The 16206-nt window shown below is 40.1% G+C and overlaps 1 protein-coding gene across 1 annotated transcript in view; it reads left to right on the top strand.

Moving 5' to 3' along the window:
- The window catches only part of cep89 (centrosomal protein 89), a 53306-nt gene that overhangs the window by 13428 nt on the left and 23672 nt on the right, over window positions 1-16206 (top strand). The window contains 7 exon segments of the mRNA XM_032521622.1: window positions 591-694; window positions 1357-1472; window positions 2641-2748; window positions 2751-2820; window positions 3485-3652; window positions 5117-5258; window positions 12593-12682. Coding sequence (XP_032377513.1) covers window positions 591-694; window positions 1357-1472; window positions 2641-2748; window positions 2751-2820; window positions 3485-3652; window positions 5117-5258; window positions 12593-12682 — 798 coding nt within the window.

The following is a 16206-nucleotide window of genomic DNA, read 5'->3' as shown; positions in this document are numbered from 1 at the left end:
ACAAAGTTCCATCCATCCATCTTCGTCTGCTATCGGGTCGCGGGGGCAGCAGCTCCAGCAGGGGCCCCCAAACTTCCCTTTCTCGAGCCACATTAACCAGCTCCGACTGGGGGGTCGCGAGGCGTTCACAGGCCAGGTTGGAGATATAATCCCTCCACCTAGTCCTGGTCTTCTTGAGGCCAGAGATAGCTGGCTAACCAACAATCAAATGTTTAAGCGTAATTACAATTTTGTCTTCTAGATCACAAAAACAGAGTAATCGAGAAAAACAATTACTTTGCATATAATGTTTTGCAAGTAAACTCTGTTTTGTGTTCTGAATGGGATAAAAAGCTCACCTAGTTAAAGTACTCAGGGATGTTTCACTGTTTTTTTACTTTTTAACATCTTTCCAAAAGTCTATGAGTAATCATGTAATAATACAATAATTGTGATTTCAATATTGGCCCCTGGAGAACTGATGCAGGACTTTTGTCTCAAGGGGGTGGTAGTATTAGTATTATTAGGTAGTGGTATATATTTCTCTTTTGTTTTTATTTAGCTGTCCTTGAAATGAGAGGTCCTTATGTGTTTTTGTCTGCTTGCCACAGGAAGAGGTGAAGAGATTGCGTGTTCATGTAGAGGAGGTGATCAAAGAAAATGAGACACTCCATGATGAAATCGCAAAGGCCGGAGGCATCAGCCAAAAGAACTGGTAAGAAGAAATATCCAATAATGTGTGTGTATTGATTCAGCATTTGCTTGGCCGTCATCATTCATTTCTCAGAAGAGAAAAATTAAGTACCTGTAGCTTTATTCTCTTCAGCGCTGCTTTTGTCTCTGGGACTTTTACTAAAGGTTATATTTTGTGAAATTATGAAATAAAAGCAGTTAAAGCATTACATCTTTTTCTGTGCTCTTCTGTCTTCCCCATCACTACTCTGTTATTTATCATCACTGTAGCTTGTAATGTTGCTGACTCCTACAAATTTGCAGTATGTAGTCATTGGGCTTAGCTCCGACAAGTGTACATTTACATGAAATGCATTTAGCAGGTGTCATGAAAGTTTCATTAATAATATCAAAGCATCAAAATAAAATTTGTCTAAATATTCTGATGGAACACAAATGGAAAGATTGATTGAATAGTTTGTGTGTGTGTGCCTAATTCTGATTGCTGTTTAATGAGCAGTGTTGTTGTGAGGCTGATCAGAGTATGCCCGAGAGGGGGCAGTAAGCCAGTATGTCAATCTCTCTCTCTCTCTCTCTCTCCTCTCTCTCTCTCTTCTCCTCTCTCTCTCCTCCTCTCTCTCTCTCTCTCTCTCTCTCTCTCTCTCTCTCTCTCTCCTCTCTCTCTCTCTCTCCCCCTCCCCCCAGTCATCAACTACAACAACAGGCCCTTCTGGTTTTGCAGGAGAACCAGGTCCTGATTGATCAGCTTGAGGCTCAGCATGTTAGGGCCAAGGCCAGCCACAGCAGACACTATTCTGAAGGTACAAACACAAAGTCAGAGACACACACACCGAAGGTGCAGAGTGGCACAATTTGAACAAATAGCTTTATATAAATCTGTAACCAAAGGCAGATAATGTGTTTTTTTTAAACAATTCATTAGAATCATAAAGACAAAAGCAAATAATACAAAATTCTTTGGTGAAAAGGTTTATATGATTGCATCAATCCAATTTCAGAAATCTTTATTAAGTATTTTATGTTTAAAATGGTTACTTCATATCTTAATTTTGACAAAGCAGCATTTGCTTCAATATGCATTTTAAGACAACCCCCCCTCCCCTTGCTGATTTTGATTTTTTTTTTTAAGTTGAAAAAGAGTCCGTAAAGCAAAGGATCAATGTAATCCAACTTGTCCCACATAAACAAGCAGAATATCGAGTTATAATGGACCAATTTGATGTGTGTAGAGGTGTGTGTTGGTATTCTGTAGCAGCCTGGTGTTATGTCAGATGGATGCACTGCAAGGATTTAATGTACTGAAGGAGAAGCTTTTCATAGTCTAAAGCAGCTGTGGACAACAGATACTGTACAAATCACTTATAGTAATTTATTGATAAATCCAGAGTGGTTTCCAGACATTCCTGCATTTGTCCACATTAAAAATTATTTTTTCATGCAGATTTAAAAGCATCTACTGGTTGGGGAATGTTTAATTAAAAATGTTAATTGGAATTGTTTTAGGCATTAATGTTAATTGCTGCACATTTGCACCAAGTTAGTTTGCTCAGTGGTAGATGAGTGACAATGTGTAAGACATATTTACCACCAAAATATTACTAACCTGCTCTGCACTGCCTCATTTGAATGGATCTCCCACCTCTCTGTGCCTCCACTCCCACCTGTGCTGGGTGCCTAAATACCACACAGACGAGCAAAATCAATTTCACGGTCAGGAAAATACCAAATATATGGAGTGCCAAGTGTAAAAATTAAAGGGATTCTTAAACCATATGTACAAGGGAAAACTATATGTGGTTAAAATTAAAGAGGAAATCTTCAAATCCAAACTAAAAGAAAACTTAAAACTTTTAGCATAATTCTTTTATTGTGGCCCTGCATCCTTTTCTGTTACTTTCATTCTGACTGTTTATTTTATTCAGTTTCACTTCTTCACCTCTCTTTCCTGTCTCATCCCTATCTTTATAGTTTCCAAGCTGTCTAAGCAACTGATGTTGTTAGAGGCGGAAAAGCAGCGTTTGCTGGAGGACCTGGAAGAGAGCAGGACAGAGGTGCAGAAGAATAAGAGGGAGTTACAAGTCTGCAGGCCCACCTGAAGGATGCCATCACCTGGGACGAACACTGCAATGTTTCTGGGAAACTCAGACGGTATAGCCACAATATCTTATGTAATCAAATATTTATTTCTCTAAAAGATGAATCAGTCAGTATTAAAGACAGTTCTGCTCCTGAAGTGGGAGACCCCTTTTGTGTGAAGTAAGAAGAAAAAGAAGAACTGAACACAGAATAGTTCATATTTGAGGCACATTCTCGCTTGCTGTATGTAAGGAAAGGGTGTACAGTTCCCTTCATATTGTCATCCAAAAATGCCAAATGCCAATCTTCTTTCCAACAGGTTTGCTGAGAGTTCTGTTCAATTCAGTTTAGGTTTAGTTTATTATGAATTAAGTCTACAATTGATATGTAGCAGAGGAAACTAGAGTAGCAGCTGAAGTATTGCATTGTTAATTGCAATAGAGAGGGGCACTGGGATGTGACGAATGCATTGATGTGGTCGAGCAGAATCCTAGCTGTAATTGCTTTAGCTATGTTTAATAGACTTGGGAAAGAGAGCCAGTAGGATTTAACCGAAAACTCAAAAAAATAATCAAAATAAGTAGTGTAAGGATTCAAGTTAGCAGGATTATTAAAACACAGACATTTCTTTAGATTTGTACATTTTATACTGATGGGACGCACTTTGTTAAAGAGTGTTTACCAAGTTCTAGATGTTTTGTCATAATGTGCTGTATAATCTGCCCTTGGCTCTCAGGCAACTGGAACAGCAGGAGAGTAAGAATAAGAGTGAGAAGGAAGAGTTGCTTCTCAGACTGTCCAGCCTGCAAGAGGAGAATAGGAGTCTAGCTCTGGAAAAAGCCAATCTGGCGGCTGATATAAGGAGAATGGAGGCTGAGCAGGAGCTCGCCAAACAAGCCAACAGGTACTAAATATACTGCTTCCTTTGTCTGGTATCATCCTACACATGAAACCTATGACATGCTAGTTGGGTTACAGTTGGCAACGTTTATAAAAAAACTTGTTGTTTGCTCAAACTGTCACTATATCTGCCTAGTACCTAACAGTACTACATGAATCAAGTAATCTATGAAAACAAGCATCTGCCTCCTCCTGGCGCTTCTAATTGCACATGAAAAACAACCAATCAGAGTCGAGAAGTCTCTAACGCAGAGACACGTCAAACTAGGCAACGCTGATCAAATATGAATCAAGATTCTGTTACTACATTGCTGATTTCTCTACTCCGTTGTTTTGTAACTTAGTTTTGTTGTTTTGTTACTTTGTAAGTGTAAAATGAGAAATGTTACAATTGTTGTGTGCCATAGAGACTTGCAGACGCCCTTAGGAGCACTAGGGGGGAGGCAGGGAATTTTTTTTATTTATTCAGATTATCTGTCAAATGTGGTACTTATTTTTTTTTTATAAAAGATACCTACTGAACCCGTGAAGTTTGGCACTGAATCAACTGAAATTTTTGACACTGTATTTTATCCATAATAAACACCTTATTCAATTATGTTTATGTCCTATCCCCCCTTTAACCACGTTTTTAGTTATTTTGCTAGATAAGGGCTCTTTTCTCAGGAGTGTGCGTGCATGTACAAGCTGTGTTTGATTGATATCTCCCTCAATCTTCTGCCATTAGAATACCCAGTTATTCCTGAAGTGAGATTTTAGTTGGCAGCTTCATCCCTGGTTGCAAGAAAGGCCATGCTCATAACCACGTTTTTTTTTTTTTTTTTTAAAGATGAGGAGAATCTTCCCTCTTCAAACTTTTAGCCCGTGTTTAAAATGATGCTAACTCCACCCAAAAAGTACAATCAAAATTATTATGAAAGTTGTAGTGCGAGTGGCTTATTTAACACACTATTCAGGCATAAGCTAAAGTTGCAGAGTGGCTATTACATATCTTACCATAGTTCAGATCACGTAATTTCCCTACAGTACAGTACAGTTTATTTTGGTCAAGGTTTACAGCTGTTCTAAAATCTGTTCTGGTCTCTGGAACCTTCCTCTGCTCCCTGGAGACCTGAGTTGAGATCATTGTGGACTTTCTCATTCTGAAGTGTGAAGATTGTCAGAAGGTGTTTGATTAACCAACAGTGTTGTCAACCTGCTTGCATCAAGATGGCAGTGTCTCAAGCTATCATCCAGTTACTGTCTCTCTTTTATTGCCTGTTTTCAACCGTATTATTTGCTTTATTCTTTTCCCTTAACCCCTGATACATTTTTCTTCCCTACATAGTTTTTTTCTAAATATCATCCCTTGTGCACTTTATTTGTCCTATTTGCCTGATTTTGCCATCCTCCTCTTCCTTTTTGTCTCATTGTTTTTCCCATTTGTTTGACCTATTCTCTTCTTCTCTCCTGTCTCTCCATCATCCAGGAAGGCTGAGAGGAGGATGAGTGTATTGAAGAGACAGAAGGAGGAGTGTTTGCTGAAAGAGGAAAAAACTCGGCATTACATGGGAGCTGTGATTTCAGTGGCGGAGCACATTTCCCAGGAGAGAGACCAACTAATACAGATGGTACTACTAATACTGATTTTGTATATCCCACATGGTACACATATAGTAGCAGTACTACCACTGACAACTAGTGGAACTAAGTACTGTATATACATGCAGGTACATGTAATATCCCTGACACTTTTATCCCTGCAGGAAAACACAATATTAAATAGATCTAAGATAATATTAGCCCTTATTGATCAATTTCATTTATTTCAATATTTTCAACAGCACATAAACAGTAACAAACAAGAGCAGTTCAACTCAAAATTAAAAGCCAAGCAGTACAACTACAGTACTCATGACCAGTGTTGTACTTCAACTAATGCAGCGCGGTCTCAAGTGAAGTGACATAGTGGTGTGATGAGTAGCTGCAAAGTCAGCAAAGTATAATATATGCAAAAATGATATGATCTCATTTACTAAAACAGCACACATCAGAATAATATATAATATGATTAAGTGATGATACTCAGTGTTGTATCACTGTAGCAATATAAAACATACCGTAATGAAATAGCAACGTAATATACTTCAACTTCAACTTCAACTTTATTTATTTGTCATTTTATATGTACAGAGTGCTACAGAACGAAATTGCGTTGCATACAGCTTATAAATATTGCAATGATATTCCAGGTGCAATGGAATACATTTCCGGATTATTTACAAATAGTTATACAGAAGTGCAGCAGTGATCAAAGTGTAAAACAGTGCAGGGGATGAACAGTGTGCAAATTGAAGAGTAAAAAGAGAGGAACTGAAATGGCTAAAAGTTCAGCAGCATTTAATCCCGATGGCGTGCATAGGTGCAGAGTTCAGTTTATGGATCAGAAGTTCAACAGTCTGATGGCAGTGGGGAAAAAGCTGTTGCAGAACCTGGTGGACCTGCAGCGGATGCTGCGGAACCTCTTTCCAGAGGGCAGCAGGGTAAACAGTCCATGGTGGGGGTGTGTGGGGTCTTTGATTATATTTCGGGCTCGGGACACACAGCGCTGTGATGAAGTGTCCTTAATGGAGGGAAGAGGAGCCCCAATGATCCCTTCTGCTGTTCTCACCACCCTCCTCACGTTCTTCCAGTCAGAGGCTCTGCAGCCTCCACACCACACAGAGAGACAGCTGGTCAGAATGCTCTCTATGGTGCTTCTGTAGAAAGTCGTGAGGATGGGCGAGGGCAGGTGTTGGCTCTCTCATCCTCCGTAGAAGTACAGACGCTTCTGTGCCCTCTTCACCAGTGATGAAGTGTTTTCAGACCAGGTGAGATTGTCTGTAATGTGCACCCCAAGGAATTTGGTGCTGCTGACCACCTCCACAGCTGAGCTGTTGATGAGCAGTGGAGCGTGGTGAGGCCGTTCTTCCTGAAGTCGACGATGATCTCTTTCGTCTTCTCCACGTTCAGGATCAGGCTGTTGTCTCTGCACCAGCAAACCAGCTGCTCCACCTCCTCTCTGTAGTCCTGGTCGTTGTCATCCCTGATCAGGCCCACCACCGTTGTGTCGTCCGCAAACTTCACGATGTGATTAGTGGAGAACCTGGGGACGCAGTCGTGAGTCATCATAGTGAACAGCAGGGGGCTCAGGACGCAGCCCTGAGGGGAGCCCGTGCTGAGGGTGATGAAGTCAGAGGTGTTCTGTCCGACCCGGACCGACTGAGGTCTGTTGGTGAGGAAGTCCAACAGCCAGTTGCGAAGGGGTGTGTTGAAGCCCAGATGTTCCAGTTTTCCCACCAGGTGCTGTGGGATGATGGTATTGAACGCTGAACTAAAGTCCAGAACAGCATCCGCAACGTGGGTGTTCTTTACTCCAGGTGTGCAAGGCTCAGGTGAAGAGCGGAGGAGATGGCATCCTCAGTGGAGCGGTTTCGCCGGTAGGCAAACTGAAACGGGTTCGAATGTTGTGGAGACTGGAGACGATGTGGTTTCTCACCAGCCTTTCAAAACACTTCATAATGATGGGAGTCAGTGCAACAGGCCGGTAATCATTGAAACAGGTGACTTGGGGTTTCTTTGGCACCGGAATGATGGAGGCAGACTTGAAACATGCTGGCACTGTGGCTTGGTCCAGCGAGGTGTTAAAAATGTCTGTGAGCACACCAGCCAGCTGACCTGCACATCCTTTAACACCCGCCCAGGTATGTTGTCGGACCTGGTGCCTTCCGCGGGTTGACTCTCTCAGAGTCTTCCACACGTCGGCTGTGTCAGGCAGAGTACCTCCTCTTCCTGATGTGGAACAGCCTTCAACTGCTGGAGTGCTGTTTAGTGCCTCGAACCTCCCAAGAAGTTATTAAGTCCATTTAGGAAGTCAGCGTCAACTTCACCCACCGGGGCGGAAGGCGTGTTGTAGTCCGTGATCGCCCGTATGCCTTTCCACATGCTCCTGGTGTTGCTGGCGTCGTGTAACAGATGCTGGATTTTCTGGTTATGGTTTCGCTTCGCTAACCTGATGGCGCGGTTCAGGGTGGCTCTCGCTGTCCTCAGTGCCTCCTTGTCTCCACTCTTGAAGGCTGAGTTCCGTGCTTTAAGCGCTTGGCGGACCTCCCCAGTCATCCAGGGCCGTTGGTTGGCTCGGGTGGTGATGGTCTTTGTTGTGCTGACGTCCTCGATGCAGTGGTTGATGTAGGCTGAAACAGTCATGGCGTACTCATCAATGTTGATCTTGTTATCATATGTTGCTGCAGATTTGAACATGTCCCAATCAGAGCACTCAAAACAGTCCTGGAGTGCCTCCATGGCCCCCTCCTTCCAGGCCCTCACCTGCTTCACTGTAGGTTTTGCTCTGATCAGCAGGGGCCTGTATGCAGGGATAAGCATCACAGAAAGGTGGTCTGAGGAGCCGAGGTGGGGGCGGGGGGCTGCTTTGAATGCGTCTTTTATGTTTGTATAAACTAAGTCCAGAGTGTTCTCTCCCCGAGTAGCAAAATCCACATGTTGGTAGAAATGAGGGAGAACAGTTTTCATATTTGCCTGATTGAAATCCCCAGCAATGATGAAAACACCCTCTGTGTGTGCAGATTGCAACTATATATATAGAATTTATGGAGTTGATTATATTTTACATAGATAGATAGATAGATAGATAGATAGATAGATAGATAGATAGCCTTTATTATTAGACTCATGGTCCATAAAATACAACAGCAACAACAGAAAACATACAGATACACAAGACAGACACCAATTAAATAAGACAGCTATACCAGTAATCCCATAAGGGCGACTGGTATTGCAATACTATATTCTACAATAGAAATGTGTTATACTGTTTTATTTCCTGCAGTTTTCCAGATTTACAAATATTAAACACATTTTGAATGTAATGCAAACTGAGAAAAAAGGACAACATGTCAGTTGTTTTTGAACCTGCAGTGTTTGTTGAACCATTAGGCTGTTGCTAGCTTAGGTAGTTGGCAACAGATGATTGAATGCAAATGCAGACACCTACACTCAGCAGTTAGAGTTTAAAGGCAGTTTACCTGGTAATTTGTTTGGCTTGTAACTGGTGTGAAGACAGGTTGGATTAGAAAAACAACCACAGGAGAACTGTCGGTCACCCAGAACATAAACTAGCAGGCAGTAATCAGTCACATGCCACAGCAACAAGGCAGCACAGACAATCTGGCAAATGCCCGATAAAGCTTCCCTTTACATATACTGAGGGGCCATTGAGTAATAAGGATCTATGTGGCTGATGACAGTTGGTCCACAGAGGCAGAATAGAGAAGAGAGAGAGAGAGAGGAGAGAGAGAGAGAAAGTGCAGATTTCAGGAGTCGTGTGTCATTTATCAAACAGGCGCACTCTTTATGGAAGGATTGAGATGCAGGGATGATACTGAACAGCAGACCTTTTGGCATGTCACAGCAGGAACAGCACTGGGGTCCGTTTCAGAAAGCAGGTTTAGTGAAAACTCTGAGTTTGTTAACCCTGGAATGAGGGAAACTCTGGGATTTCTGTTTCAGAAAGGAGGTTAATCAAACCTGAGCGAGAGGGGTAACTCCAGCCCGTTTCAGAAAGAGAGGTAACTTAACCTCAGTCAGTTACTATGGTAACTGAGTCTGTGAACCTAACCTGGTCTGGAGCAGGTTTTCTTCTCTCAGTCTCCTCCCTCTTACACAGCGCTCCTTCATTTCCTCATTCAGTCGGTATCAGGCACATTTTAGCGCAGTTTGTTATCTGCATGAATAAGAAACAGTGTTGGTTTATTAACTGTGTTAGGCAGAATAAAACCTTTTTGTTCCGAACATGACATTTCCTTTTGTTGACGATCCCATTGATGAAGAAGCTGGATTACTTGCAGAGAGTTAAACATACAGTATGTCGGGAGATAATATTGAGGCCCCAACTATAGATGTATTTTCATTTCCACATAACTACCTATTTAAGTGGTATCGTTTTTCTTCCCAGTCTATAATTTATGTAGCCACATAACCTTGTTCGTCCTCATATTACTAACGACAACCAAGTATTATTAGTAAAACGGTATGGCAAAGCGCCGTCAGGAGAGTGTGACTAGCTTTGAAACATGTTTTAAACGTTTATGCAGAGTTTCTTGGACACAAACCAGTAAGAGACATTAAAAAGAAATAAATGATTGTAAATCATAATTCTGTTAATGATGGTGCTGCAACTTCAGAATGGGGTAGTAGAGTAGTAGTTTCCTTTTTTGCCCGCGGGATTGCACCTAAATAAAATGATAGGTTTAGCCTACTACCATTCCAGTTTTCACCAGTATTATTATAGGTTACTTGTAATTAAATATGAAATTGATACACTACATTAGAGCTTAAACATTGACTCAAGCAGCAATTTTCTCCCACACCAGTTCTCTCTGTTTTGCAGCAGCCGCTGTGATGCTTTTTTAACTAAATACATGTTCAAACTTGCTGTATGTGTGCATGAGTATTTCCCGCTGACCTATTTGTTTGTGGTTGTTACCATGGTGAATCGTAGTACCATGGCTCTATTCATGCTGCCCTTTCATTGGGGTGGGGCACGCGCCTAACTCTGAGGGAACATACTCGGAGTTGATTGAACAAACTTAAATCAGCTGTGCTGGAACAGAAAATTCAGAGTTTCCACCTCAGGGTAAATCAACTCAGAGTTACTTAGACTCAGAGTTTGTTAAACCTCCTTCCTGAAACGGACCCCAGGTGTAATTGATCCAGAGGGTCCTGGTAGTGTGCATGCTGGCTCACTGTCATGGCTTACTGGGACACTTGACAGAACTGAGCCATCCTTGAGTAAATGTGTACTGTATACCTGTACTTTTCCTGCTATGATTTGCTAAGTCAAAATTGAATGTGATGAAAAAGGTCTTATTCAGTTTTGCGTGGAAGTTCTCCACATGTCAAGAGCAGGTGTAAGTAGAGCAGGTTTAGAAACAAGAAAGGCTGTTGTTTGTAACAATAAAAATGAGTTCATCTTTCTAGCCTACAGTTATCTCAAAGACAGCAGACATGAAGGGAGTTAAGTGAGTGACTAAGTTCATTAAAAATAAAAAAGATAACCACAAACTAAAAGCATTGGTGAAGAAAAATTACAAGTGAAATATCTGTTTCACAACAACAAACAAACAGATGATGGGGATTTGAGGCTTTTTGTGAATTTTACATGATTTAAACTGGACATTCTAACAATTGCAAAGTCAATGCAGGCTAGCAATTTCACTTCTTAATAGGACATTTACAGTTTGCATTTGGCTGCATTTATCTCAGCATGTCAGTGAGACATCAACCATTCAGTTATTCCACCCTACCATCCAGGATAGCTGGTTAGAAGAAAGATGTATGGCTGAATAACATGCTTTTAATAATAACTCCTATTGAATAATTAAATTCAATTAACTTGAACTACATGTTGAATCAATGTTTTGGAATTAGCCAGCATGACATTTATTTTCTAAATTTTTAATCTCTGTGATAAACCCAGTACTGGAATATGTCTATAGTGCACTCTCCATTACTTGTAGAATGTGCCAGGCGGGTTTGTAAATCTGATGTGTCTAGTGGAGGTGTGGAAAGGCTAGGTTCAACATTCAAAATTTAGAGTTTGTCACACTGTACTGTAATTCTAACCAGCTTTTGAGAAGGCAATGCATTCACAATATGGTTAAAAATGACTTTATGTATACTCAAAGATGTCAGTTAACTACATTAGCTTACAATGCAATGCACAGGGTAAATGGAGGAGCTGCTTAAAGCTGCAAACAATAAAAACAAGGTCACAAAAAACAGAACATTTTATTTCTTTGACTAAGGCTTCAATTTTGTCAAAGCTTATAATCAATTACACGGCTTTTACTTATATTTGTAGTCTACAGTTAAGAGAGAAAGGAATTATGGGAACAAAGGAGATCACACACAATAACTATTTTAGATTCTGTTGCTTGTAAATTTTTTGTGATTTTTATCTATTTTTAGCAAGGAAAATACACAAGCATGAAAACATAGAAAATTGACTTTCAAACATGTTTTTTTTTTTTTTTTTGCTAGAGCATTGTGATGATTAACAGAAGACTCCTAGCATTCTATTAATAGCACCTTTTGTTCTTTCGGAGCCATGGTACCTGACTGGATTACTCATTTCTAATGATAATTCTAACATCATTTACTCTTTTTGGTACATATACTAACACTGTTTAGGCAGAGTACTTCTGGTAGAGGAGGTGCTTTTCAGTGTTGGTAGAAAATACCATCAGAGCGTTACAATATAGCATGTCAAACCATAAAATATAGAACTAATCTGAAACAATTATAATATATATTTGCCCAGTTGGCAGTTGAGTGTTTGGCGGAGGAACAGAAAAGGTTTTTCTGGTAAATGTTAATAGATTCAGCTTTGCCATAGCTTGCTTTTTAGAGCATAAGCAAGAGCCCATCATGTGTAGAAGGTCAGACTGACACCATTTAAGAGATAGCAGGTCTAAAGCTAACTAGTGAAATGTTCTCTAAATCAACACTTCAAAACATATACCATGGATGCAATTTAACACCTTTCCCTTCTTATGCCAAAGGAATTGGGATTTGCAGCAGGTATCAAATCTTATCAAGGACCATGACAAACATATCATTTTGACAGCACAACAACAGGAACAAACACAGAAACATTCCACAGCACCAATGAAACCAGGGTAAACCTGCCACACTGAACCAGAAGTAGTTTTATTATACTAAATGTGTCAATGTTTCTGCCTCACACAGGACTACTGTAAATTGGCAACAGTTAAGTCATTCCTTCTTTTCCTATATCCATCTCCCCTATTATCCCTGACTTCCTTCTTCCAATTGTGTGTTCTACCCCCGTCTGTGTTCCTCTCTTAGATCAGTAACCCCCAGTCTTCCCTCTCTACCTCCCCAGGCTTCAGTTCTTCAGCAGGAAAAGCAGGGATTCGTCAGCAGGATTCTAAATGGCACGGTTCAATTCGGAAAACTACAGGAAGCAGTCAAAGTAAGGTTCTTTATTTGGGGAGAGTCTTTGTCTAATCTATGCCCTGAAACTACCATGTTGAATGGCAGGCAGGTTAATCTGACATTGACCCCTGATACCACAGTAGCTTGTGAGGCTACACCTTTGGCTCAGCTGGTGCATCAACAGTCCACACCGAAACACAGTGTTTTACCTGAAGTTAATTTTGCTCAGGATAACCGTCCCCTAATCTATTTCCTGTTGATCAGCCCACTCACACTTTATAATAATCCTAATCCTACTACCAGTCTCCTCCACTCAGAAAGCATAAATGTACTGTATGTACACGGTTGTGTTTCTCAGATTGCCATCTGTCACTCATTGAGTTTCCACTTCATTTCCCATCTTTTACTTAGTGTAGAATCAACAGCACACACAGTCAGCCTGCTAAATGTAAAGAAAACACCAGCAGTGATAGCTGTTGCTGTTTGTGCTGGCCTCTTTGACTTTGATCCATCCCTGTGACACTGCTACTGCTTGTACTGTAGTTAGATTAGATTAGATTACATTCAACTTTATTGTCATTACACATGTACAGGTACAATGCAGCGAAAGGCAGTTTAGATAGAGCCTCAGGGCCACAGCTATTTAAAGCGCCGCCACAGTTATGGTGCTTACTTGCTTATAACTGTGGCAATGTTGTTTGATTACATCTACTGTATTTCTGCTGCTTAATTACTTCCTGTTGTCTGTTGCTAACTGATACCACTGATAATTTATCTGCAATCCACTGGCCATTGGTTACCACTATATTCTCATCTGGAAATGTACCTAAATACTGTTATTTTAAGATGTCCATGTATGGACTATATGTATGTGACACATATAAGCAGAACTTAGACATCTATCAGAATGCTGTACAATACAGATATAATTTAAAAACATAGTCATGCAAGCTTACAGTTGGAAATGTGTGGATCATAAATAGAAGGATTAGTTTCAGTTTGGGGAGAATGCTATGTACTGTATTTGTACAAAGAACTTTATGAGTAAAGTGATCCAAATGTGCAGACAGATAGCAGATCATAAGCAGGATGCAGCAGCTTGTTGTTGCCTAAAGTTTGGGTTTAAAGACAACATTATTATTACGTAGTAACATATAAAAGTTTCTATTTAGTTCAGACCTGCCATAACTTAACATACAAGCAATGCAAGACTTGTCTGTCTGTTTAAAATCACCTCATAAGTTTTTAATTCATACTACTCACTTTTGATGTATGCTTTTAAACATAAAAGTATAGATGGCTGTAATAGACAAGTAGGTTAATGACTGTGGACAGGAAGATGGAGGATCTTCTTCTGCTCATCCATTCTGTGACAAAAACAGCATGTATTCCATCCCTTTTTATAGAAACAACATGGATAATATTCTAGCAATCTAATCACCATGGTAAAAATTCTACATCTGCAATGCCACCTTAGTTTAAATCTCACTGCTGTGGTCGACAGTCGTCCTGCCATACCGGTTGGTACAGCCTTTCTTCCCTTGTTATGCCAAACATGAACATGACATTAGTCTGGCAGTATTAGTACCTTGCTCTAGAGCCAATGCTATGTTCCAGATGTCAGCAGCTTTTGTCATCCAAGCCACATAAGGAAAAAAACATCTCAGTGGTACTGAAAATGTTATTTGTGTCTCTATAGCAACAGCCCAGACAGAAAGAGGTATGCGTTTGTGTGTGAATGTGAGTTCTATTGGTGGTGATCTGACCATTGAAAGAGAATAGCTATTAATGTTAGGTAATTAAGGACATTATTCCCTTCCTCTTTTTATACTTAATTAGACTAATCCCTCATTCCCTGCCAACTAAACTAGATATTAACCAAGAATAATACTTCATACTTATCCTTTAAGGTGTTGCAGTGGTGTAGTATAAAATGCAAAAGAAATGGAAAAAATGCCCACTACAAGATAGTCATTTTGTTCAACCAAAAATTCAGAATCACATAACACAAAAAACAGCAAATCCCCACATTTGAGACGATAAAACCAGATATTTGTCCTGGTACAGACTGTTTACACTGCACTAGAGAACTTCACTTCTTTAACGTGCCCCTTGATTTATTTTAAATCTCATCATTTTTTTTAATCCTTGTTCTTCTTTTTTGTTGTTGAACATTGAAAATATACTACACAAAAAGTCAATTATGTCAGCCATTTACCCCACGTTTAAAATTCCACCAGTTAATCCCATGTATAGAATTTAGCCAAAAAGATTTTGGATCTGGCTCTCAAGTGCCAGATACAGCATCTTCCCACAAGCGCATTACCTCCCCCTCACCCCTATCTCCTCTCTATTTGATGACCTCAAATGAACTGTCAACTTGTATGAGGCGATAGATTCTGAGATTGGAATATAAATTTAAGTGACCAATAAAAACTCCAACTTTACACACTGTAGCTCTCATTTGACGCTTATCAACCTATTGTGATGCATGTTGCTACCTTATGAATTGAAAAAATAAGTATTGTGTGTTAAAGAAATTGGTGCCCCATGACCAGAGAAAACAGAGAAGCAAATCTGTTGTATTTCCTTTTCTAAAAAGGTGGAAAACCTACCTGAATTACTACCAACTACCGGAATGCACCAGTCAGTCACACCAGACCAATAATCCCTCCCGCTGCTGGGTAACGTAATGCGAGCACGTCAAACTTGTCCAGTAACAGAATCTTGAGTATTATTGGATTAGCACTGCCGAGGTTTTACAGTTTCATCTGAATTTTTCAGCCTCCGTTTTTGCAATACAGGATGGCGCCCACTTCCTGTTACCAAATCATATTTCAGCCAAACAGTGCACTTAAATATGTTTCTGAAAACAGTTGAATGAGAAATAGGAAATGTAGTAACCAAATTTTGGTTTATAATTGATCAGCACTGCCTAGTTTTACAGATTGAGTTTAAGGGAAAGAAGGGCGGCCGTCTCTCTCAATCCGCTCCTATTCTCTTTGTGTCCGGACGCGGAAGTAGAGGAACTAGGCCAGAAGCAAAAGAAAAGAGGTTTTTCTGCTGGCCTGTGAGAAGGATCTGGGCACTAGTAAGATGGAAGGAAGTTTACCATAGTTCATTTACACATAATACCAACATTATTATGATACAAAGTTGGTTGAATATTGGCAAAATATCCCTTTAAGTGTGTGCTATAAAGAGAAAGCAGATTGCAACTAAATTATTCATGGATAATTAAAATTCCTGCTCCTCTATCTCCTTAAAACACCTGAATATTTTAAATATTTTAGTGAATGCATGTATAAATATAGCTAGGTCACAGGATTGCGTGACCCATGTTGCTTGACTTCAATTTACAGATTTAAGATGACTTTTCTTCCCATTCAAAATTCTCATCCGCTCTTAGTTTAGTTTTAATTTCTTTTCCCAGAACCTTCACATAACAGTGGGTGCTGTGACCTCTGACCCGTAATCTTCCATCTTTAGTGCTTTAAGTGTTTGGGTTTAAGAATTGAAGATATAAATGGTTCTTCTACTCACCTTATGGCTAATTGTGTC

The sequence above is a fragment of the Etheostoma spectabile genome, chromosome 1 (genome assembly GCF_008692095.1).
Source record: "Etheostoma spectabile isolate EspeVRDwgs_2016 chromosome 1, UIUC_Espe_1.0, whole genome shotgun sequence".
In the NCBI taxonomy this organism is placed as follows: Eukaryota; Metazoa; Chordata; class Actinopteri; order Perciformes; family Percidae; genus Etheostoma; species Etheostoma spectabile.
This window is presented reverse-complemented; position numbering and strand designations above follow the sequence as displayed.